General features: G+C 51.3%; 1 protein-coding gene and 1 pseudogene across 1 annotated transcript; both read right to left on the bottom strand.

Annotated features, from left to right (window-relative positions):
• Positions 1–688: 688 nt before the first annotated feature.
• On the bottom strand, positions 689–14,495 carry LOC101765604 (annotated as a pseudogene).
• Positions 14,337–18,664, bottom strand: LOC101765199 (nucleotide pyrophosphatase/phosphodiesterase). The gene is made up of 10 exons (XM_004974825.2): positions 18,419–18,664; positions 16,967–17,058; positions 16,779–16,845; positions 16,525–16,644; positions 16,129–16,439; positions 15,900–16,032; positions 15,576–15,781; positions 15,354–15,479; positions 14,950–15,259; positions 14,337–14,844 (listed from the first exon to the last, which is right to left on the bottom strand). The coding sequence occupies exons 1-10, from the start codon at positions 18,611–18,613 to the stop codon at positions 14,539–14,541; spliced, it is 1,866 nt and encodes a 621-aa protein (XP_004974882.1). The 5' UTR covers positions 18,614–18,664; the 3' UTR covers positions 14,337–14,538.
• Between the last annotated feature and the right edge of the window lie 5,822 nt (positions 18,665–24,486).

Below are 24,486 nucleotides of genomic sequence, written 5' to 3'. Positions count from 1 at the left end.
CGTTGGCATGTCACTTTTGCGGAACTTGCGGTCAGCGAGAGGTACAGCCACCTCCCATCTTGCCGCAACACCAGGTCCCAGTTCAGGGATCGCATCGCACGTTGCAACTTGCAAGGGAGTTAGAGACTGGCCATCCGGAACGTCAAACAAGCAGGAAGAAGGTTGCCGGTGCCGTATGCATTGGTCCAGGTCTTTCACCAACCAGATTGAGCTCTAGTGCTCCAGGGCATCTTCTGGTTTTTTTTTTTTTTACCCCAGGCATAAGCTCAGATGGGAGAAAATTAGTCTACCATTTGTTAGTGGAAGGCCAATATCCATTAATCCTTATGCATTGCCGCCGTACCTCTCCCTGCCTGCCGGTGAAAGTTTTTTCAGCTGACACCTAACTGCCCTATACTGCCATGACAACAACAGGTCGAGACTGACTTGTGCTAGCCGGCACTGACCGATCTGTGATTTGGAGCCAAAATGCAGGGCAATTTCTCCTACCGAAACCGTGGTGAAAACGGCAGTAAATGGTCGGCTCCCCCAATTTCCCTCCGACGCCCAGGAATCGTCACAGGAATCAGTCACACGTTCGCACTGGCGTTCCTTCTGTCTCAAACCCTGACGAGTTGCCAATGATGAAGAAGCCGTCCGTTGCAAAACGTCCGCATTTTTCAAGCATCTGACAATGTAAACATTTGAATGACCTGCCATTTTCGGAGCATTTTATTGCGCAATACACGAAAATCGAAGGTACCAAACACAGGTTAGGGCGCACAAGAACATGGCTGATTGGTCTGCCGTGACCGCACAAGTTCCTGCACGTCTCTGCACCTAACACAATTTCTCACGCTCAGCTCCTGCTAGCAATCATCCCCTTACGTGGCCAGCGTGGTGGGGAAGCAGCTGTCGTGCACGCAGCTGAGGACGTCCCGGTAGTCCCTGTCGATGGTGAAGGAGTCGTAGACCTTGCCGTCGCTGCTCTTCTTGTACTCGAACAGCAGCGACGAGTGGTTGAACGCCGTGAGCTTCACGAACCCGAAGTCCCGGTCGCGGAAGATGCTCTACTTGGGGATCGCCGTCGTGTAGTCCGACAGGTGGCTGCCACCGCCGCCGGCCACCACGAAGATGGTGCCGTTCATCGTGCCCCGAGTAGTGGCTCTTTTCGTTGGTCATGCACTGGCTCTGCTCGTTGCAGGGTATAGGTATATAAATAATCGAGAAATTTCCATGGATTCTAGATAATATATAATATCATTGACTTTTTTCCTTATTATTCATCTTTTTCTACAAATATTTATATAAATAGATTTACTTTTTCTACAAATATTTATATAAATAGATAAATCTATCAGTTAAATGTTAAGAATTTTTTTAAATAGACATAGTGGTATCATTTTACTTTGTTTAACTAATTCATAAATAAAAACTATTATTCAAAGCTTGAGATGTTATGTATTCAAGAACGGAGGAAGTACTAGATAGGACAAATCCGCTCATAGTTATGGACGTGGCCGAAGAAAGTGATGTCGACGCGGTACTTCTACCGCAGCTTCTGCATGCTCTCGCTGTCCTCGGGCTCCTTCGAGGAGCCCTTCATGGCGTACCGGGCGTTGGAGGAGTAGCCCAGGACGCGGTGCGCCGCGAAGATGAGCCAAGGCTGGTGCTTCCGGTCCACCGTCAAGAGGCAGTGCTTGATGAACTTGTACTGCTCCGTGCCCTCCCGCCAATCGTGCTCTGAGTCGGTGATGCAGAACCGAAACATCCCGTAGTCCACCTTGTACCCGCACACATGCCGTCATCGATGAATTTCATGTCCTGAACAAGTGTTCTTCTGTAGTATCGATTCATCAGACTGATGATTGATTCATCTGGAAGAGCATAGATGTTGTTGCTACCAGAAGTTGGCTCTGTTCTCTGCCGGGTAGTAGTACATGGTCTCGGCCCGGCCAGCACGCCGCACTCGCCGCTGGAGTCCTTGACGTCGAAGAACCCGCCGGTGTTGGGCCAGTCCCTCTCGTGGTTACCACTGGACGTGATGACGACAGATTGAGATGCGAGTTCAGAGAAGAAGAATGTGGAGACTTTGGCATTCAGTCAGCATGTAAGTAGAAAAACGACTTTTCATCCTAAAAAAATCTTAGTTATTTTTACCCAGGACTAAAGATAATCCTCAATAAAGAAACTCATCAATGGAGACACCTTTAATCCTGATTGGTAACACTAACCAGAACTAAAGATGATCCTTTAGTCCCGGTTAGTGTTACAAATCCGGACTAAAGCCTCCGAGAGCTTTAATCCTGCTTGGTTACCCACCGCAACAAAAGGATCCTCCCATGAGTTATCACAAAAGGATTGCATCCTCTACTTAGTTAGATGTGCTGTGTAGGTGAGATGGTAAGGAAGCTACGCGTAAGGTTTGAGGTCGTGGGTTAGAATTTCACGCACCGCGCATGCGCATATTTTGCGTGAAAAATCACGTGATTTAGACGGCATGTGTGAGGGGTCTTCTAGAAATTTCTGATATATTTTTAGCATAAAACCCTTTAGTCTCGGTTAGTATGACTTTTGTTCTAGGTGAATAATTAGTTCCGGTTGAGAAAATCGAAACATATGAGGATTCCCAATAAGACTAATACTAATGCTCGATTTTCTACCGGTGCTTGCGATCATGCAGTTCGTAGCGGTGATGGGCGCGACCTGCGCAGTGAACTGGTCCCACTGTGAAATGTAGCCGTGGGCGTAGTTGTCCAGATCCCTGACCAGCGCGTCCGTCGTGTTCAGTGATCCCGGCTGGTAGTTCGCGAACTCGTTCGATCCGTCCCTCTCCGCCTGCCAAAGGTTTTCCATTACCATTTCGCTTTGGTGTTACCAGCAGTGGATCAACCATTCAAGCCTTCATCATCGGAAACTCACCGTACCTTTCCCATGTCGCCGAAGACGATGACGCGCTGCAGCGAGTTCTGCCCCGTCGACGGCGGAGCACGGAACGTGTAGGGCTTGCCCCACACGACAGACCCGTCCTGCAGCTCGTGCCCGATCTTGTAGTAGTACCTGGATCACACAGGCCCAACGGACAGAGAACACTTTGTGACACGTGCTAGCACGCTGGCCGTGAACAGCAGGTTATCTTGATAGAAAACAATGCGTAAAGCTGACACTATACTGCTGCTACAATTCTACAAACACTGCAAAGCACAAGGCATATGCGAGCAGTACTCACTCCTTGTTGGGCCACAGGCCCTTCATGAACGCAGTGTGGATGAAGCCGGGGTCCCTCCACCCGACCGTGCGCGCCGGCTCGCCGCACATGCTGCCGCGGTTGAAGGTGAGCGTCCCGCGGGCGGCCGCGAGCGAGGGCTGGGTGCCGCAGCCCACCGCGCCCCGCTCCACGAACGGGTATGTCTCGCCGACACAACAGGAATAATCTTTCGAGACTAAGGACCTCTCTTTTTAGTCCCGATTGGTACTTATAAAATAAAAAAAGTGCCAGCCGCCCATGTCGGTCCCATGCTGGCCCCGCACCGCTCGCCCACGCCACCCGTCAGCCCCATGCTAGCCCCGCGCCGCTCGCCCACGCCGCCCGCCCGCCTGGAAGAAAGGGAGAGTAGGAGGAGAGAAGATAAAGAAGAAGATAAGGGAGAAAGGGAGAGGAGGAGAAGATAAGGGAGAAAGGGGGAGGAGGAGAAGATAAGATGGAGAGAGAGGGGAGCGCGTGGAAATAGGCCTTTTAGTCCCGGTTGGAGCCACCAAACTGGGACTAAAGATTAGTTTTTAGTCCCAGTTGGTAATTCCAACGGGACTAAATGCTCCACCAGATTCCCTCGTCCCACTGGCCGTTACAACTGGGACTAAAACTCCCCTCGTTGGTGGCCGTCGGTGATGGCCATTTGACTCGGGACTAAAAGCCCTTTAGTCCCGGGTTAAAAACGATCGGGACTAAAAATGTTGGACGGAAGGTCTCTTCTCCAGGCCGAGCGCAGGGGAGTGCGGCCTGTGCGATGGCACAGGGCCTCCAAATTTTAGGGGTCCACCAGACTGGTTGTCCTCCATCATGATCCATCCATCATTCAGTCCATCCATCAGCACTCAGCACTCAGCAGCGGCTTTTGATCCTTCAGGCTTCAGCGGTTCAGCCATGTACGCGGCAGCGCTGCAGCGGGATCGACGCGTCACCGACTCACCGCATCAGGCGTGCGCACGCGCCCTTCAGGCTTCAGCCCTTGACGTGGCACTGGGATCGAAGCGACGAGCGAACGAGGCGCCACCACGTCAGGGCGACAGGGCGTCAGGCGCAGCCCCGGCCGATTGCGCCAACTTGCTTTTCGATTTTCGCTGGCCGATTGCGCAGCCCCAGCGACATTGAAGCGCTGGCACAGGGTGAGGGGCAATCGGTCTGGCAATTTAGAAGAATGGAACGTCCGGATTTAACACTTTGTGAATTGTGATCGATCGAGTCTCCAGGTATACTAATCAGGTCCAGTTAATTTTCAATATTTTAATCAATTTTGATGGGTGATGACTAATATAATATTGATCCATCTAGGGGTTCAGTTATCTTTGTTTTGGTTCTAAATTATCTAGTGTTCTAAGATTATAATCATATCTTCTGCAAACCGGTCTAGAAAGTATGAATTCGGTACATGACCTCGATATTTGCCGGCTCGGCCCTGCTCTTCTCTACTGGTGCGATGTCGTAGCCACTGGTCCACGTCACCGCTATCTCGTCATGGATCTTGCCATGGGCGAGGCGCGGGAACACGGGCGCCTTGGGGTTCCGGAACGCCACCGGCTTCGACACCGCCACCAGCCTCGCCTGCATGGACATTGCAAATTAAAATTAACCGTTAGAAAAGGCCATCCTGCGCAGCTGCACTGGCTGGTTTGTTGGCGGTCGGCGTCGTGCTCAGGGAGGTCAGCTCACGTACGTTCTCGAGGCCGCCGGTGAAGAGGGCGAAGGCGAAGTCAGCGCGCTGGTCGATGAGCTGGAACCGGATGCTGCCGTCGCCGGGGTTGGTGTAGCGCGCCGAGTAGTTGGCGTACTGATACTGCATCCAAGCATGCAACGCCAGATAATGTTTCACTTTCAGGAGTCACATGCCGTAGCATTCCAGAACGTACTATCTATACTTATAACTTATGCGAGTAAAGATGAAAATGACCAAGATTTTTACTCTGAACTTCATCCAAAGGATTACCTTCATCGGAGCCGTGCAGAGCAGCGGTTCTCCGGGGTAACTCGCAGGGTTGGGGCACTTACCCGAGCTACCACAGTGTGACCAGGATGCAAGCGTCAACCATTAGAGTTTGAAATGTACAAGAGATGAAGAACTACCGTTGGAGCTTACTTGAAATCAGCTGGGGAGAAAACGGCGATCCAGTCGTCGACAGACCGTTTTGTCCGGCCGTATTTCACGGTCACCCTGTCAGTGTCTTCTCCCTGTCAGCGACTGCAAATTTTGAGAGGCAAGTAGTACTACGCATGTGCGCCAAACCCCAAAGTTCAATGTGATTACAACCCCCCGATTCGTTCCTCTTTGCGCACATTTTATCTGCAGAGTTTGCCTCGGTACTTCCAAAAGGAAATTTCAATAAAAAGCGATAAATTGCCCAAATTCCCCTGATTACAGTTCGTGCAAAGACAATCATGATAGTTGGCTTACGAACTGGAATCTGAAGCATGAGCATGATCGTTGTTTTTATGAACTGGAATCTGAAGCATGAGACGATTGAGGCGACGCCATGATTGCGCGATCAGTAAAGAAGATGGGAAAGTTAGGCGACCAGGAGAAACAGAATACTTCCTCCGTCCCAATTATAGATTATTTTGATTTTATTAGATTCATAGATTTTGTTATGCACTTAGATATACCCTATGTCTAGATGTATAATACTATGCATCTATAAAAAATTAAAAAAATATATAATTTGGAACGAAGGGAGTACATAAAGTCCTTATTTGCCCGATCTAGAAGGGGCATGATTGTTGCAACTTGTGGCTGCTGCCATTCTGCCAAGTCCGATCAGGGAACAAGCAAGAGGAGCCAAAAAATCGCGCTGTCGAAGAATATTTCATGGTGAATAACTGAATATATGCTGCCCATTTCGGAGACTCTAGTCATGCCCATGCGCCCTTGCCGGGCCCCCTCACGTGCCTGCAATTCCAGATTGCAGCTGCCTCTTTTGGGTAGTCGTTTTTGTTTGGGGGGGTAATCGTTCAAGTGTTCTGAATCTAGCTTTTCTTTGTCATCTTTTCTTTTGAATTTTTGGGAACTTGCTACAACTAACACGCCCATTTCTTGATGAATCCTCGTCCTACTTCCAGTTTCAAACTCGAACACAATGATTCGAAATCACGTATTTAAAAGGAAAAAAATTGCAGGATGACTGTCTTTCGATGAGAAGAAAGAACAGTCCAAAGCTTTGCCTGGGATCGGATAAAGAACGGAAGAAGAAGCAACAAGGACATGCAGTGCAAGAGACGATACAGCCACGGTTCAAGGATGGGTGCTCACCTTGTCCCCGAGCAACGACGGTTCAAGGATGGGTGCTCACCTTGTCCCCGAGCAACGACGGCGTCGCCTGCACGAACGCCGACGGCTGCAGCTCGACGGTGGCCTTGTGGATGGCGATCTTGGACAGCGGCTCGAACCCTTCCGCCGGCGACGACGCCCCCGCCGCCATCTCCGGCAACATGGCTGCGGCAGCGCACAGCACCACCACCAGGCCGGCTGCCGCCGTCACCGGCCGTCTTGCCTCACTTTTGCTGCCGGCCGGATCCTCCCATGGCAGTGCTGGGCCAGATTGCATGGTAGTCTTTAGTTTTTTTTTTCCCCAAGAAGATTTCTTGCAACCACGTCTGAGTGGTACCAAGATGTGAATGATTTTTTTTTTTTTTTTGGTTTTCACTTCCTAAAGAAAACAGTTGGCCACATCTGACAGTAAAAACTAAAGATTATACAGTGCATGCACAGTTAAATGCCGAAAATGAGAGCTCCACGCTCTCCTCCCCCAGCCCCCTTCCTCTCCCACCCGCCGCCGCCGCCGCCACCGACCAGCCACCACCTCCTCCCCAACCGAAGACCCCTTGCGAACCTGCTACCAAACCCGACCCATAGCCTGCCACTCCCACAATCCCCGCTCACGAGGAGAGCCTGGGAGCAGTTCATCACCGCCTCCCCGCCGCCGCCCCCACGGATCCACTACTCGCCGCCGCCCGAGGCCGATTGGGTGCCGGATTCGCCGAATCCGCCGGTCCTTTCGCCGGATCTGCGGAATCCACTGCAAGATCTGCTCCCTGGACGCTCCGCCTCCAACTACGCCCACACGGACAAGACGCGGTCCTATGCCGCAGTCGTCAGGGAGGGGCGCTTCACACCCCCAACGACCCAGCGACACCACGGTGAAGCGCGTCCTCCAGCTCATGGAAGCCGGCATTACCCCGACGACAGGACGGCCACGCGGCGCATTGAAGACCCGACGTCAGCGACGCTACGCATCAAGTCACGGTACGGCGAAGTAAAGACGATACAGCAGCACAATTCGGAGTGCCATGCCTGGCAGCCGGTGACGAGCCGCAGGACGCGGCGGCAGGCGCGCCCCGAGGCACGGCGACGCGATGGCGGAAGTGACCGGCGAGCCAGAAGCAATTCAAGGCGAGCACCAACCATGGCGCTGCTCGCCTTCAAACGGGAGACCGCAGGTAGGTGCTTCCGATGCCTCGCCACTGACCACTCCGCCTCCGCGTGCCGAGACCCCGTGCGTTGCTTCCGGTGCCGACGCTTCGGCCACCGGGAACGCGACTGCCGGACGGCGAGACGCGATAAGCACCACCGTGCCACGCCAACAGCCGCCGCTCCTCTGCACAGATCCAGAGCCCGCGCCAGCCATCCATCGGCCAGACATCCCCAATCCTCCACACGCCGCCACCACCCTGCAACCCCGCGCCGCGTAGCCACCGCTGGAAAACAAAATCCACCTGCACCAAGAACTACCACATCCACAATGGCTATCGGAGATCCGCACACACGGCCAGATGTTGAAACCGTTTTCGTCTCCAGCTCCTTCCACCTTGAACATGATGCGAGAGATTGGGAAGCCTGCGCACTAGTGCCATGGGCACTGCACCTGCCTTCCGACGCCGGAGCCAGAGACATCGCCAACCTCCTCATCCGCGAGCTCCGCCTGCGCCCGGGCGACGTCACCGTCACGCTTCATCAACCTGAGCCATACCTCATCAAGTTCGAGCACGCGGAACACGCGGCGGAGGCACGTCGTCGAGGGCGATTCACCGGAGCCGGCATCGACATCTGCCTGCGCACATGGAGGAGCCTCACGCACGCCCTCGGCTTCCGCATCTTCTACAGGGTGCGGCTCTGCCTCGACGGAATTCCGCCGCACGCTTGGACGCCGGACATCGTCGAGCGGGTCATCGGCCACAAATGCGCCCTGCAACACATCGTCACTGATCTACTCCAGCCGGCGGACTCCAGGCATGTTGAGCTATGGGCCTGGACGGTGGATCCGAGCGAAATCCCAAAAAAGGTATGGCTCGCTTTCACTCAAAATCCAGCGACGCTATCCTCTGCTTTTGCAGTCTCGGCCGAACCTCTGCAGACGCCATGGCAGCAGGGGGCCCGCTACGAGGTCTTCATCCACATGCCAGTGATCGAGGACTACTCGGCGGCGGCAAATGACCTCCAGCAGGCCATTGACAACCCGCAGAGCGTCATCCCCATCCGCCGCCGCTACGACTGGCGCTACGGCCTCGCCGACGGCGCGCCATCCGACGCCAGATCGCGCTTCCCGGCACGGCTGCCCCGCCCACCGCGAGAGCTGCGCACCAATCCAACGGCTGGACCCAGCAGGGGCCGGCCGGCGCCAAGGGGACCCCCCAGGCCGGAACATGGCGGCAGGGCTGCGGACGGTGCTGGAGACGCCGGGAACAGACACGGCGACAGCACCCGCCAGGAAGCAGTCAACGCGGAGGACCGCGCAAGGCGTCGCCCGGCGAGGCAGCGCTGTGACGACCGGCCTTTCGTCTGGCCTTCCCGCCGTGATGACGCCGACGACGACGGCGGCGACTACGACCACCCAGGACAAGGACGCCCACTCAACGGCGACTACTGGGGCCGCGGCGGGATGGCGCGCCGCGACCGCACCCGTTCACCCCCAAGGCGCAACTATGCGCCCGCGCCTGGACGACGCCATGGGGCCGGCGCCCTGGAGCTGCGCCTCCTGCCACAAGCACAGCTACAGGCCCTCTTCACGGCGCAAGCTACAATGCTCAAGAACTACGCACAGCAACAGGTAACTGAAGCCCCCCTCACAACTAACACCCCAGCTCTGGATGCCAGGAAACAGTTCTGGCACATCGGCGCCGACGAGTACATCCGCAAAGCCTGTACACTCGCCGACCGTCTTGGGATCGAGGACACGACGGCAGGGGAAACAGCCTGGTCCGAGCCGGTGCCACTGAAGCGCGTCTTCAACAACCTGCGGGCGGCGCTAGCATCGGCCCCGGCGGCGGCGACAACGGCTCCGACGATCCAACAAGTCCACCAGGTGCTGGACCACCTAAACATTGAAGAAGCTGAGGTGGTGGCACTCGGGCCGGCGACAGCACAGGAGGCCCACAGCTCCGCCTTAGCCCAGCACCAGGCCAGCCCAACAAGGGACCCAGAGGAAAGGCAGGCTGAAGCACCGGGAGTCGGGCCGCAGCGGGCCTACAATGCTGCAACTGGGCTGACCCGCAACCGATCACCTTCACCCAGCATCAACCTTGAGGTCCATCAAACGCCGCAATCCCTTAGCCCAACCCACTGCCACACGCCAAATGCAAACTCAGATCGGCCCACAACTCCCCAATCATGCACCGCACACCAGACGCCCCAGGCAACGCCACAATCACACCCAGTAACGGCTGATCCAAAAATAAGCGACTTCTTCATAGCGCCGTCACAACCTCTGCTACAGCCCCCGCCGCCACGCCAACGCCGTAATCGCACCTTTGACATGAGCAAGGTGCGGCGGAGCGCGCGCCTAGCAAAAAAGCCAGCCATGCCAGCCGTTGAGCGGGCACAAAGGAACCTTTACAGGAAGCTAGGCATAGGAAACGATGAACTAATGCCTATTGAGCAGGTCCTACAGGAGTTCCTCCACATGTTCCAGGGACCACTACCGGACTTCATTATAGCTGCTATGACTACACTCTTCGGCCTGGACGACGGAGCCGCTGACCAGGTGAACGAAGCACTGCTACATATGGCCGGAGATGGGGTGGGAGAACTCCAACAGATGGACCAGGGAGCGGCATGATCCTCACGAACTTGCACCTGTATCATGTGCCTCAGTACTACTACATGTATCGCTACATCTATGTCGTAACTTCCTCCAAGCCTCACCCTGCTGGCTGCGACCTTCGGGGAGGCTCCTACTTTAGCCCTGCTGGCTGCGACCTTCGGGCAATACTTATGCACTCTGCACTCTGCGTTGGCCACTGCCAAACCAAACTTCGGGCGATAACTACACGCGCCGTAAGCGCCCCGTCAACGACAAGATCCGCACGACGAAAACGAAAACGCACTGAACTGCATACCGCACTCATACGACCAATGCGACGCGCGAGAAACAAACGACACGCCACAACTACACGGCCAGCAAGCAAGCGACCCAACCACAACTTAGATGAATGGTAACTTCGAAATACTGAGCTGGAACGTAAGAGGCTTAAACGCACCCGTCAGATGCCTAACAATACGCGAACTTCTACTGGCAACGACGTGTCACATTGCATGCCTACAAGAAACGAAACTACAGAACATTGACGCCATCCTAGCGAATCTCCTAGGAGGACCGCGCCTAAATAACTACGCGTATAAGCCGGCTATAGGCACAAAGGGTGGCATTCTCCTTCTATGGGACGATAGGGTTTTTGACATGCAAAACTTCCAAATAGGACGCTACTCCATTTCAGCAACAGCAACGGTTAAACACAACAATTTACAGTTCCAGCTTACAACGGTATATGGCCCTTCAAGGCAATCAGAGAAGGCCACTTTCCTACGCCAGCTACGTTCCATGCGACCCGACGACGACACCAAATGGCTTGTAATGGGCGATTTCAACCTAATCTACAGTGCAAGAGACAAGAATAACACCAACCTAAACAGAAGACTAATGCGAAGCTTCAGAACAACGTTAACTTACTGTGATCTCAAAGAAATACACCTACAGAACAGAAGATTCACCTGGAGTAACGCAAGAAAACAACCGACGTTATCGCGTATTGACCGAGTTTTCTGCAATGAACCCTGGGACCTGCAATTCGACGATCACGTCCTACATGCTCTCTCCTCCTCACACTCGGACCATTGTCCCCTACTACTGGCACAGCAATCAGGCCCTCGCAAGCCGACTCCTTTCAAATTCGAAAACTTCTGGCCGAAATTGCCAGGCTTTCACGAGGTAGTAGCCCAGGAATGGTCAAAGGCGACGAGACACACTGAACCTTTCCACAGGTTGAGCCACAAACTACGCACAACAGCCCGGGCACTGCGATCATGGAGCCGACAACATGTCTCTGATGCCCGCTTAAAACTCCACATGGCCCAAGAAGTCATCATGCGCCTGGACGTAGCAGAAGAAACAAGAATACTCAGCGATTCTGAGCACAACCTACGGAGCAAGCTTAAACAAAGGCTTCTAGGATGGGCGGCTATAGAAAAGGCTAGAAAAAAGCAATGCTCCAGAATAACCTACCTACGCGAAGGAGATGCCAACACGCGCTTCTTTCATCTAAAGGCAAATGGAAGAAAGAGGAAAAACTTCATCCAAAGACTAAAAACAGGAAACGGATGGGCCGTAACACACTTGGATAAACAGCACATAATCCAAAACCACTTCGACAACGTAATGTCTGCACCAGCCGCACGTGCCAAAACGCTAAATTGGGAGCAGCTGCAGCTCCCACAGGTGGATTTATCAGGAATTGATAGCCCCTTCTCGGATAGCGAAATTCTACATGCCATAACTGACCTACCTAAAAGTAAAGCGCCAGGGCCGGACGGCTACACCGGGCTATTCTTCAAATCATGCTGGAACATAATCAAAGCAGACGTAACAACAGCAATACATGCTTTCTACAACGCCAGATGCAATGACTTCAACCTAGTAAATTCGGCCAACATCGTCTTAATACCTAAAAAAGAAGGGGCTGAAAGCATTCAAGACTTTCGACCGATAAGTCTCATACACGCCGTTGCAAAAATCATTAGCAAAATTCTGGCAACAAGACTACAGCCACATCTAGAGAATTTGATATCACCAAGCCAAAGCGCCTTCATCAAAGGAAGAAGCATTCACGACAATTTCCTCTTCGTACGGAATATGGCCAGAAGGTTTCACAGATACGGAACGCCGACATTACTCATGAAACTGGACATTTCCAAGGCTTTTGATTCGGTCCGATGGGACTACCTACTTGAACTCATGCGATACAGAGGCTTCCCCACACGATGGCAAGACTGGATAACTGCTTTACTAATCACATCAACCTCAACAGTCCTACTAAATGGTGCACCATCTGATCCGATAATACATGGGCGAGGACTACGACAAGGAGACCCTCTATCCCCCCTACTTTTTATCCTCGCGATAGATCCGCTGTACAAACTAATACAGAAGGCGACGGAAATGGGGTTACTTACAAGGATAAGGGGGCGTACGCCACGTACAAGCATCTCCATGTATGCAGATGACGCGGTCATCTTCATCAAACCAACACAACTAGACGTTACGAACGTAACAAAGCTTCTAGACTTCTTCGGGGAGGCCACTGGGCTCAAAACAAACCTGCAAAAAACAACTGTGACCCCCATCAGATGTGACAACATAGATCTGGAAGAAACCCTCGCACAATGGCACATTATCCGTACAAGATTCCCAATACGATATCTGGGACTCCCGCTCACGATAAGACGACTAAGGAAACAGGACTTCCAGCCCATAGTGGACAAAGCAGCGCAGAAGCTCTCCGGATGGCATAGTCGCAACCTAACTCAGGCAGGACGGGTATGCCTAACAAAAGCAGTCCTTTCAGCTCAACCACTATATCTACTCACAGTCCTCAAAGCACCAAAGGAAGTTATAGACGAAATAGATAAAATAAGAAAACGTTTCATCTGGGCGGGGGACCAAATGCTCACAGGCGGCAAATGCAAGGTTAACTGGACCAAAACCTGCTTACCCAAAGAAAACGGAGGACTCGGCGTGCTCAACCTACACAAATTCGCCAGAGCTTTGAGGCTGCGCTGGATATGGCATGAATGGCAGTCCCCACAGAAAACATGGATCGGAACGGAAATACCATGCGACGAATCCGATCAAAGACTCTTCGCGGCTTGCACAACAATCGCAGTGGGCAATGGACGCAAAACGAGCTTCTGGCACTCCGCCTGGGGACAAGGAATTCGACCAAAGGACATTGCACCGAATCTATATAGGCTCTCCAGGAGAAAGCACATAAAACTAGCTGAAGCTCTGCACAACAACAAATGGGTGACGGACATAAACCTCCAGACAGGGCTGACAATTACACACCTACACGAATTTGCAACAATATGGCGTCTAGCAGCCCTAATAAGGCCGCAGCTGCAAACGCAACAGGAAGATGCAATCCACTGGAAATTCACACCCAACGGCAGATATTCTGCTGCTTCGGCATACAAAGCACAATTCATAGGCTCCACGCTCGCACCACACCACAAAACACTATGGCACTGTTGGGCGCCGCCGAAGTGCAAATTCTTCGCATGGCTCATTCTCCAGAACCGTGTCTGGACAGCTGACCGACTAGCGAGACGAGGATGGGATCACCCCCCTGTATGCCCTCTATGCCGTACGCAACAAGAAACAGCGCATCATTTACTGACACAATGTAGATATACCCAACGAATCTGGAGGCTAGCGGCTCAATGGACATCACAACCAAGCATACACCCCTCGGAATGGCCACCAACCGAAACCACTCTACAATGGTGGCTGAATATGACTACACGGACTGAAGCGCCTAGAAAAGGCACATGTTCTGTGACGCTGTTGATCATATGGGAGATATGGAAGGAGCGAAACAGACGAATCTTCAATCAGCAGGAGATGTCCACAGCGTCCCTGCTCGCCAAAGTCAAGGAGGAAGCCGGAACATGGATCGTAGCAGGGGCAAAAGCTTTAGCGTCTTTCCTATCTAGAGAGTAATCATGTAAATTCACCCCAAATGGGGAACCCTCTTGTCAAACCTTCTCTATCAATGAAATAGGCACCGTCTCGTGCCCATTCGTTCAAAAAAAAAAAAAAAAAACTAAAGATTACTGACCATTTTCTGAGCAATTTATTTAGTGCCAATACACGGAGACAATGGAAGCTTGCACAAGCCAAGTGCCACGGCCGACTGATCGATCACTCGTGACGCAACACATGTTCCTGACGAGGCTAAGCTGCAAGACCAAGACGCTAACTACCGTCTTAGTGCTCGTAGTTAGCATAGCAATCATCCCCTTAGCTGGCCAGCGTCGTCGGGAAGCAGCTGTCGTGCACGCAGCTGAGGACGTCCCGGTAGTCCCTGTCGACGGTGAAGGAGTCGTAGACCTTGCCGTCGCTGCTCTTCTTGTACTCGAACAGCAGCGACGAGTGGTTGAAGGCCGTGAGCTTCACGAACCCGAAGTCCTGGTCGCGGAAGATGCTCCACTTGGGGATCGCCGTCGTGTAGTCCGACAGGTGGCTGCCGCCACCGCCGGCCACCACGAAGATGGTGCCATTCATCGTCCCCGAGTAATGGCTCTTCTCGCCGGTCATGCACTGGCTCTGCTCGTTGCAGGAGATGTATATATATAAGTTATTAGGGTTCTTGACGAAGAATCGGAGAATTCCGTGGGTTCCAGGCAGGTGTGTGGCGTAGGTTGTATATACCTGGTAGAGGGGGCAGGTCCTCTCGTAGTTGTGGACGTGGCCGAAGAAGGCGATGTCGACGCGATACTTCTGCCACAGCTTCTGGAGGCTCTCGCGGCCCTCTGGCTCCTCGAAGGAGCCCTCCATGGCGTACCAGGAGTTGGAGGAGTAGCCCAGCACGCGGTGCGCCGCGAAGATGAGCCATGGCTGGTGCTTCCGGTCCACCGTCGAGAGGCAGTGCTCGATGAACTTGTATTGCTCCGTGCCCTCCCTCCAGTCGTGCTCCGAGTCGGCGATGCAGAACCGGAACATGCCGTAGTCCACCTTGTACCTGATTTCAAGTTGGATCAATTTCAAGTTCTGAACAGGTGTTCTTCTGTACTATGGATTCATTTTGGAAGCTACAGCATAGATGCGGTTGCTACCAGAAGTTGGCTCTGTTCTCTGCCGGGTAGTAGTACATGGTCTCTGCCAGCACGCCGCACTCGCCGCCGGAATCCTTGCCGTTGAAGAACCCGCCGCTGTTGGTCCAGGTTCTCTCATGGTTACCGCTGCACGAGACGACACAGAGATTGAGATGCAGGGTCATCTGAATATGCGTGTGGCCTTGAGATGGTGAGATAAAATCAGATCAGTGTGCACCGTACCTTGCAATCATGTAGGGCTTCTTGGCGGTGATGGGCGCGACCTGTGCAGTGAACTGGTCCCACTGGGAGATGTAGCCGTTGGCGTATGGCAGGTCGCCGATGTGGAAGACGATGTCGTAGTTGTCCAGATCCTCCACCAGCGTGTCCGTCGTGTTCAGCGACCCCGGCTGGTAGTTGGCGAACTCGTTCGATCCGTCCCTCTCCGCCTGCCAAGTTTTTCATCATCACCATTCATATCTTATGCACGTGTCACCCGTTAACCCTTGCAGTTTTCTTTGGTGTTATTACCAATGGGATCATCGGGACGAGCCATCAGAAACTCACCTTTCCCATGTCGCCGAACATGATGACGCGCTGCAGCGAGTTCTGCCCCGGCGACGGCGGAGCACGGAACGTGTAGGGCTTGCCCCACACCACGGACCCGTCCTGGAGCTCGTGCCCAATCTTGTAGTAGTACCTGGATCACACAAGCCAAAAGAGAAATTTCTGAATCACTGCAGAGCTGACAACAATTAACATTTCTCTCATGGCATTATTCTTGCAGTGTACTCACTCCCTGTTGGGCCACAGGTCCCTCATGAACGCGGTGTGGATGAAGCCGGGGTCCCTCCACCCCACCGTGCGCGCCGGCTCGCCGCACATGCTGCCGCGGTTGAAGGTGAGCGTCCCCGCCGGCGTGCGCACGGGATGGCCGCCGCCGCCGACCGCGGCCCACTCCACGAACGGGTACGCCTCGCTGATGTCGTAGCCGCTGGTCCACGTCACCGTCATCTCGTCGTGGGTCTTGCCCTGGGCGAGGCGCGGGAACACGGGCGCCTTGGGGTTCTTGAACGAGATGGGCTCCGACACCGCGATCAGCTTCGGCTGCGGCATGGATCATCGATGCGTGTCAGAAGTCTGATAAGCTGCGATTCTGGGGGATCGGAGCTAGCTGAGCTCGATCACGTACGTTTTCGAGGCCGCCGGTGAAGAGGGCGAAGGCGAAGTCGTAGCGCTGGTTGATGAGCTGGAACCGGATGCTGCCCTTGCCCCAGTACATGTAGTTCGCCGAGAAGTTGGCGTGCTGAAACTGCAGCCATCATGCAGCGACAAGTATCAGTAAGATAAAAACGTCTACATGAAGATTAAGTTCAGATATGAGTGAATGCATGACACGAAGATTAGAGTTTGATGCTTATGGCATAGTAACAACTAACAACTAACCTTGATAGGCGCCGTGCAGAGCAGCGGTTCTCCAGAGTATCTCGTAGGGTTAGGGCACGTGCCCGAGCTGCAACACCATGACGATGATGCGTACGGTCAGCCACCGGTCGGCTAGCAGCCAACTGAATTGATGCTACGTTCGAAATGTCTAAAGGACGATGAATAATATATCGATCGATGAAGCTTACTTGAAATTAGCTGGAGAAAAAACGGCGATCCAGTCGTCGACGGACGGGTTTCGCCGGCCGTACTTCACCGTCACCCATTCAGTATCTTCTCCCTGTCAAGGACTCAAAAAGTTTGAGAAGCATGTACACTGTGCTAATTATTTTTTAATTAGCACATTTTAATTTACCTGAATATGTGATTATAAAAATAAATAATTTAAATGAGTTGGCTCATTGCTAACATTCTGGCCTCAAAAAAACTAATAAACCCAGCAGCCGCTCCCTATCCCTCCTTCCTCCCCGCCTCTAGCGATCTGTCCGGTGGCCATACATAGTGGCGACCCATCTCTGCAATAGTAGTGCTAGTAGATCAAGTTCTACAAATATAAGTTTTCAACTTTCCGGTGCTGGGATTTTTGTGCTCCCTTCTGTTCTCCAGCAATGGCGAGGATGTAGGGTGGTTTTGGTTTTTTCATGGTGAGATCGATGAGGTGGCGATGATGACTTGGCTTTGGACTAAAGTCCTCCAGGTTCTTCCCCACCAGGGATGACACTTTCACGAGCGGTGACGACAAGTTAGTGATGCGAGGCTCCAGCAGATTTGAGCTTTTGGTAGAAACTCCAATTCTTGCTGGTCCTTTCATAGGAGTTTGGTGGTGTTCAATACTAAGGATCGCGACGGCCTTTTCGACATCTTTCTTTGGTTTCTACGGCAAGATCCGGTACCTAATATCATCTGTTTTGGCAGTAGTCTAGATCATATTTGCGTTATTTGGGGTGGATCCCCCGGTCGATATTCTTCCATCAATTGTGAAATATTGTTGTCAGCAACAAGTAGTTATTGTGGTTCTCAATTGCTGGGAAAATTTGCATCTACTACCTCTATTGTGCGTATTTCAATCTCTGGTGAGCTGCACATTTCCGGAAGAGGAGGATGGCAACAATTGAACATGTAATCCTTTTTTATATAGGTCATTTCTTGTTAGAGTGTCTTATTTTTCTTAATATATATTCCCTTCTCCCCAAATTATAGGTCGTTTTAACTTTATTAGATTTATAGACTTTGTTATGCACTTAGATATATATCCTATATCTAGATGTAAATCGATCAATAATTTAGAATGGAGTAAGTACAGTATAGATTTGAGGCAGTAGTTATGGTCTCTTAATTTCAAGAATAAAATCATATGCCACAATATGTGGGTCCACACGTCACTGTCTTGTGCCGTCAGCTGCATGATTGAGTTCAGGATCGAAGGCCACAGTCTGACTCTTTCTTTTCGAAAAGTATAACACAGTCTGACTTACTTTCCATTTTATCCGAGTTCCACACACCGATCCTACTTTCAGTGTCAAACCTAACGACTAAGATCTTTGCTTATGCTAGTAGCTAGCTAGACGAAAAATGTTTACAACCCCAAGCTTAGAGAAACGACGAAGAAACAGCTAGCTTAGCGAGAGCCGGTGGTATACCTGCTCGCCGAGCAGCGCCGGCGTCGCCCGCACGTACGCCGACGGCTGCATTTCGATGGTGGTTCTATGCACGGCGATCTTGGACAGCGGCTGGAACCCTTCCGCCGGCGATGCGGTCGCCGCCCCTGGCAGCGTCACCGCTGCCGCGGCAGCCAGCACCACCACCGCCAGAGCTACTGCCACCGTCGTCGCCATTGTAAGTAGCTTCCTAGCTAGCCACTTCACTTGGTGATGGTACGGTGTTGCTGCGCTGGGCGCTGATGAAGCCAAGGGCGCAATGCCTGGCCTTCTTATAGACCCGCTCGGAGCGCTAGGGCTATCAGCGAGACACTGCACGCTAGAATAAAATAGTCGGCGCGTGTTGCATGCGCCTCCGGCCGGGCCAGGGAGGGGCCAGCGGCAGCGGCGGCCAATCCCGATCGCTGCCGCCCAAGTAATTACCCTACGTGCAAGATTCCGGCACAGCGTGCCCGTGCTTTGTCCAGGAGCGAAACGAGAGGGACTTGAGGGAGACGCAGAGGAGTTACCGTGCGTGCGTTCTTCGTTGTTCACGGATCACCATGCATGCATGATCTCTACCCACGAGCTAAGCTTAACGACTAAGGACTAAGGAAGACGAGTAAAAAAAACGGCGAGGGATAGCGTCGATCCCCAGCAGGTGGTGGCGCGCACGTGTCGTCGGTGCCGAGTCAGGCAGCAACGCCCCGCACAGGCCCAGCCATGCATGGTGGCGACGCCGACGCTGCTGGGAAGCACATGCGCGTCACTCGCTCGCCGTCGCCGGAGCCACCACCGTGCGCAGTAAAATAACTGAGAGCGGCCGGCCGGAGACGGACGAGTGCGCGCGTGACTGGCCAGTGGTCTCGTCGCCTCCCTGCCCTGCCAAGCCCCGCCCCCGCGCGCGGCCGGCCGCGGATGCCGCAGCGATTCGCGATGCGGCGCACATGCCACCGCGCAGGCGCGGCATGCAGCTACCGTTTCGTTCGCAACTGCGTGCCGCCGGCGTGCGCCCGTCGTGCGCGGTGGTGGCGTTGGCGGACAAAGCAGCCTCTGGGCTTTGGGCTTTGCAGTTTTTAGCAGCCTATGCGCATATCATATTCTCAGATTATCACGTACGTACACTACTTGTTAACTCTGCTCAGCCAGTGTTGATTGGTTAATGTTTTGCCGTGTCCGCTTGCTGTTCTCTCTCTCTCTTGCTTCATCACCTGTTTGTTTGACTGATCCTTAAACAACTTGGTGCGTTTTGTTTGGGGGTGGCGCGTGACGTGCCGGTGCAGGGTACCGTGCACCCGCTACTAGAGTACAAGACAATGTAACATGTGTTTGCTTTTGAACTGCAGATTGCTAATATATTATACTCTCTGTTTTAAAATGAATGTCATTATTTAAGATTTGCTGCTTGTCAATTTTGTAAGACTTTTCACCATCGATGAATAAAAGGTTATATAGGTTCACATTATAAGATGTGATCTTCAATTCAAAATGGAAGATGTTTTAGTTTTGATATAAACCAAACTTCTATAACATGACTAGCTAGATTTGTAGAAAACCCAACAACTATAACATCAAATTAGTGTCATTAAATCGACCATGAAATACATCATTAATTAGATTGCCTTTACTTGATATTGATATTATAGATGTTAATTCTTTTCTATAAATTTGGTCAAAACTAAAGAAGCCTCGCATAAAGATATAAAAAGTTTTGCAATCTGGGCCGGTTTCCCTGATCGCTAGAATAAAATAGTCGGCGTGTGTTGCATGTGGGACCCGGCCTGGAGCCCCGTAGGGCTCCCCTAGCTCACTCAGTCATTTCGCGCCCGCTCGACTTCTTTTGTTTCCTTATCAATTCGTTCGCGAGGCTGTCAGTGCAACGGATCCGATCTTGCAAGCCATGATGATGATGTGATGCTGACGTTTTCACCGTAGCCATGACTACTCTAGGTGTCGATCCCTTTTTTCCGTACTGTAGCATGAATGCTCAGCTAGCCGGCCAGCGCAGTTGGCTCATGGAATGGGATGGCATGACCCTAGACGTCCTAGCTCCACCGCTGAATAGTGTGTGCGTGTTGCTCTGTGCTCCTCTGCGGCTCCGTGACTCTGTCCAATTATAAGAATAACTAGCAAATATGTCCACATTCGTTGCTATGGCGAAGTTCATATATAAATTGTTTAAATTAAATTCATTTAAGTAGGACAGTACTCTTTTGTAAAACAAATTGAACTATAAAAGAACACTTATTTGCACTTATTTTGAAACAGAGAGTACTTAATTAAAAAGATTCACCATAATTTGTTAGCATGCACATTTAAACAGAATTTCCCTCCTTTATATTTCTACCGACTTTTCCCCTTTTTACTCTCTATACATGTGAAACTAATGCTTTATTTGTCATACAATTGAACACAGAATCAGACTCTAGTATAGTTGGAAAACGACCAAATTTAAGCTACAGTTACCTGACTAAGGTCCTATTTGGCATGGTTCCATAGCCACAATTTTTCGCTCCATCTCCAAACTCCAGCTAGAGCGAGCTCTGAGTGGAGTTGGAGCTGTGTAAATGAGTTCTTTGGCTAAAAGGGGACCCCTTTCTCCAAAAAGGAGGATTTTTAGGATGAATTTCCATTGTTACCCTCATCATGGCCCCACATGTCATCTTCTCATTCCGTATCTTCTTCTTCCTCAGGAGACCAAGGAGCTCGTTCGGGGGTGCTGGTGGGCAGGGTGCAGGCCTGGGGAAGTGTTGGCGACTGTTAGCAAGCCAATTTGTGAACCGCAAGCGTACGGATCAATTGTAGCTCTTCCCTCAGAGTATTCCCCCAAGGTTTATCAATCCGTGGAACTTATAACACAAGATCTATTTCAACTAGCATTGTTAGTATTAACTTGGTGTTTATGAGAGATTCAGATCCAATCTACTAAGCATGTATAGACAGATAACAGATAGAGCAAAGGTAACCAATCTAGATAGAGCAACCTAGACTATGCATATGTTGTAATTCTGAGCATGGATAGCAAAGCAATATAGATATGATCTTAGTAAAAAGCATCTTTAAATCTACACCTTACACAAGAAAGATCCTATCACGATCGCCTATATTAGCGCAAGCAGGTTAAGGGCATGATCATAAGAATATGTCATACTCATCGGTAGATCAGGCATGCAAATCTGGTCACCACGACCACAAGAACACCCTAGGAAATCTATCATCGATTCATAGATTGAAAAGCAAGCAAACCCGATAAAGTATAAAACCATCAAAGGAGATACTTAGATCGCTAAGAACATGAACACATCTATTACTTCACCATGAATGATTGTACATCATAAGATCACCATCGGGATCCTACCTGACTTCTAGCTCTAGAACTCAAGCGTGATCTTCCTCGCAGGTTGATCACACCGGCATAGGTTCGCCTACGTTAGCCCCCGATAACTCCACAGCCCTTGGGTCTATGGAGAGGTATCCCTCAAGGTCCTTCTGCTTCTCTACTGCTTCACGTCGAGTACGTCTTCTTGGATATGGGGATCGATGGATTTTTCGGGGTATTTATAGTCCAGAGAGCGCGTGGCAAGAATTGGAAGGTGAGGGGGTGAAGGAAACCCCCAGGTCAATCATCCTGGGAGGGTCCAGGCTGATCGGCCTAGGACTTCCTTTTGGCCCCTTGCGTCCTGCTTTGTCTCCAAGTCTCCTCTGGTGCTTTGAAGTCTTATTTTCACTTGCATGTGGGCCTGGCACGTCGGTTGCTTCGGGATGAGATTGGTCTTCAATGACTTTCCAAATCTCCGCTTGATCTTCTTTGATTCCTCTTTGATCCCGAATTGATCCTTGACATATCTTCACAAACTTAGCCCTGAAGTCATCTCGGAGGATTGCTCGCCAAAGATGGACATCAGAAGGCTCCAAAAGACCCTAAGCCCATCGGCCTGGGCTCCTCTAGGCCGATCGGCCTAGGCCCTTCCTAGTCCCGTTAGCCTCCATCTTTGTCTGGTTCGATGCTCGTTTAGTGTTTTATCCAAAAATATACTTTTAGGTCCAATTCCCTGCAAAAACAAAATATCCTCCAAAACATGTTGTATATATGAAAATGACTGGTTTATTAGGTGTAATTAATAGTTTAGGTATTAAATTCATGTTATTATTGAAGATAAACAGGGTTAAAAGTGTGTAATATTGAGCGTCAACAGGAAGGTGCCGCGTCGACCGCGTGGTGGCGAAGGAGCATGGGCCGGCAGAGGCAGCGCAACGGCCGCAACGAGGCCGCATGGGGCCCCGCAGTGGCGGAGGAGCGCGGGTTGGTGGAGGCGGCGCGCCGGCCGCGAGGAGGCCATGCGGGGCCACGCGGCGGTGGTGGAGCGGAGGCCAGCGCAGGCGGCAAGCTGGCCGGGCACAAGCCGCGAGCAGTGGCGAATGGAGGCGACGCCCTGGTCGGGAGGAGACCGCGTGCGGGGCTAGGCGGAGGCGGCGCGCGAGGTCGGAGAAGGCGGCACGTCAGCTGAGAGGAAGGGATGGCGGCCGGGGCAAGCTCCCCGGTGGCGGCAGCGGGGAAGAATGGGGGACGGGCGGCGGAGAAGAAGTCGGGAGGGATGAACGGATAGGAGAGAAATAAAAGAAACGAAACGTTTTTGTAACGAGTGGCAGTGGTGGATAATTACGCTCCAACTCCACGTCTAGATACATATGCGTGATTTCTAGAGTTGCAAAAGAGCTACTCAAAAAATGAACTACAGCTCCACCAACTCTATGGAGTTGGGTTGCTCCACAAATTTATGGAGTTTGCGTATTTGGCTGGTTCCACCTAGCTCCGGACTGAAGTTTTGGGGTTAGAGTCACGCCAAACAGGACCTAATAAACTGATGCTTTATAGATTGAGTATGTGATTTGTTCGGTAACCTTATAAATGTTCATAAACAATAAGTTATGTTACTGTACGTGGACAAAAAATCAAAATCAAAGTGTAGTGCATCGGGCTTCTGCCCATTGTTTCAGTATTTGGAGTCAATAGTAATAGTAATCAGTCAAAAATAAACTACAAATCCTAAAGCTTCCATCAGACTTGTAAAGAAAGATAGTAAAAAATTCATTGGAAATATAATTTTCTCACTTAATATCTACAAGAACATATATTTTTGTAACATCTTCGTGAATGTAATGCTAACCACAATATCTTCATATTTTCACAAGCTATACTGTAATAAAACCACTACTGAGAAGTATCACTTCTCATAATAACATCCAAAGCAACTTTAACACATTCAACAATCAAATCCATACATCGATTCATATGAATGCAATACCATGACTTGCACCCCCTCCTCAGGCAATGCACAATATGTACTAGCGCTATGCAATAGCCATAGGATGTGATCTGCTTCAAATCCATGTAAGATGCAATTGAACATAACGTGATGTATTGATAAAGAAAACCAAATGCAATACTCCAACTTCGTTCGCATGTGAGAAAATACCAACACAAGGCAATTGATTCTCATGCTTAGCATTAATAATTCCACCATATTCAGATCATAGTTAGAATAATGTTATGGCTAAAATTGACTTTTTAATCTCTACCACTCGGATGGAATCCAACCCATCAAATGCTTTCCATTTGACTACTCAAATGCATCCTTTGGACTTCATCTTCAAATTATGGTTGTCGTTAGATTCAAAAGGGCTATAGTACTTCGTGGCTACAGTGTTCCGATATCCATCTTGCTCGCGTGACCTAGTTCTCCTGCGCGGCGTGAATTTTCTTTTTTCGGAAATGCTTAGGCATGGGCGTCCGACAGAACACGCAGACTTCGGACGCGTTGCTTGGAGCCTTGGACGCTTGCCTTCCTGGTAGCTCAAAAAACTATCAGATGAAAACCTCCAGAACTTGTGGCGTGTACCATTCCTATCCACAGCTGCACATGCCTCTTCGAAATAACTCAGAGCATCCTCTCTCCATTACACATGAGCATGGCCATGGGAGGAGGACAAGTACAAGCTCCAGGCAGCCAGCTGCAACTGATTTTTTTTTTCATTCGTTTTTATGCTATGACCTTCTCTATGGCAGCTAT

The sequence above is a fragment of the Setaria italica genome, chromosome VI, assembly GCF_000263155.2.
Source record: "Setaria italica strain Yugu1 chromosome VI, Setaria_italica_v2.0, whole genome shotgun sequence".
Lineage (NCBI taxonomy): Eukaryota > Viridiplantae > Streptophyta > Magnoliopsida > Poales > Poaceae > Setaria > Setaria italica.
The sequence above is the reverse complement of the archived record's forward strand: the minus strand, read 5'-3'. Positions and strand labels throughout refer to the sequence as shown.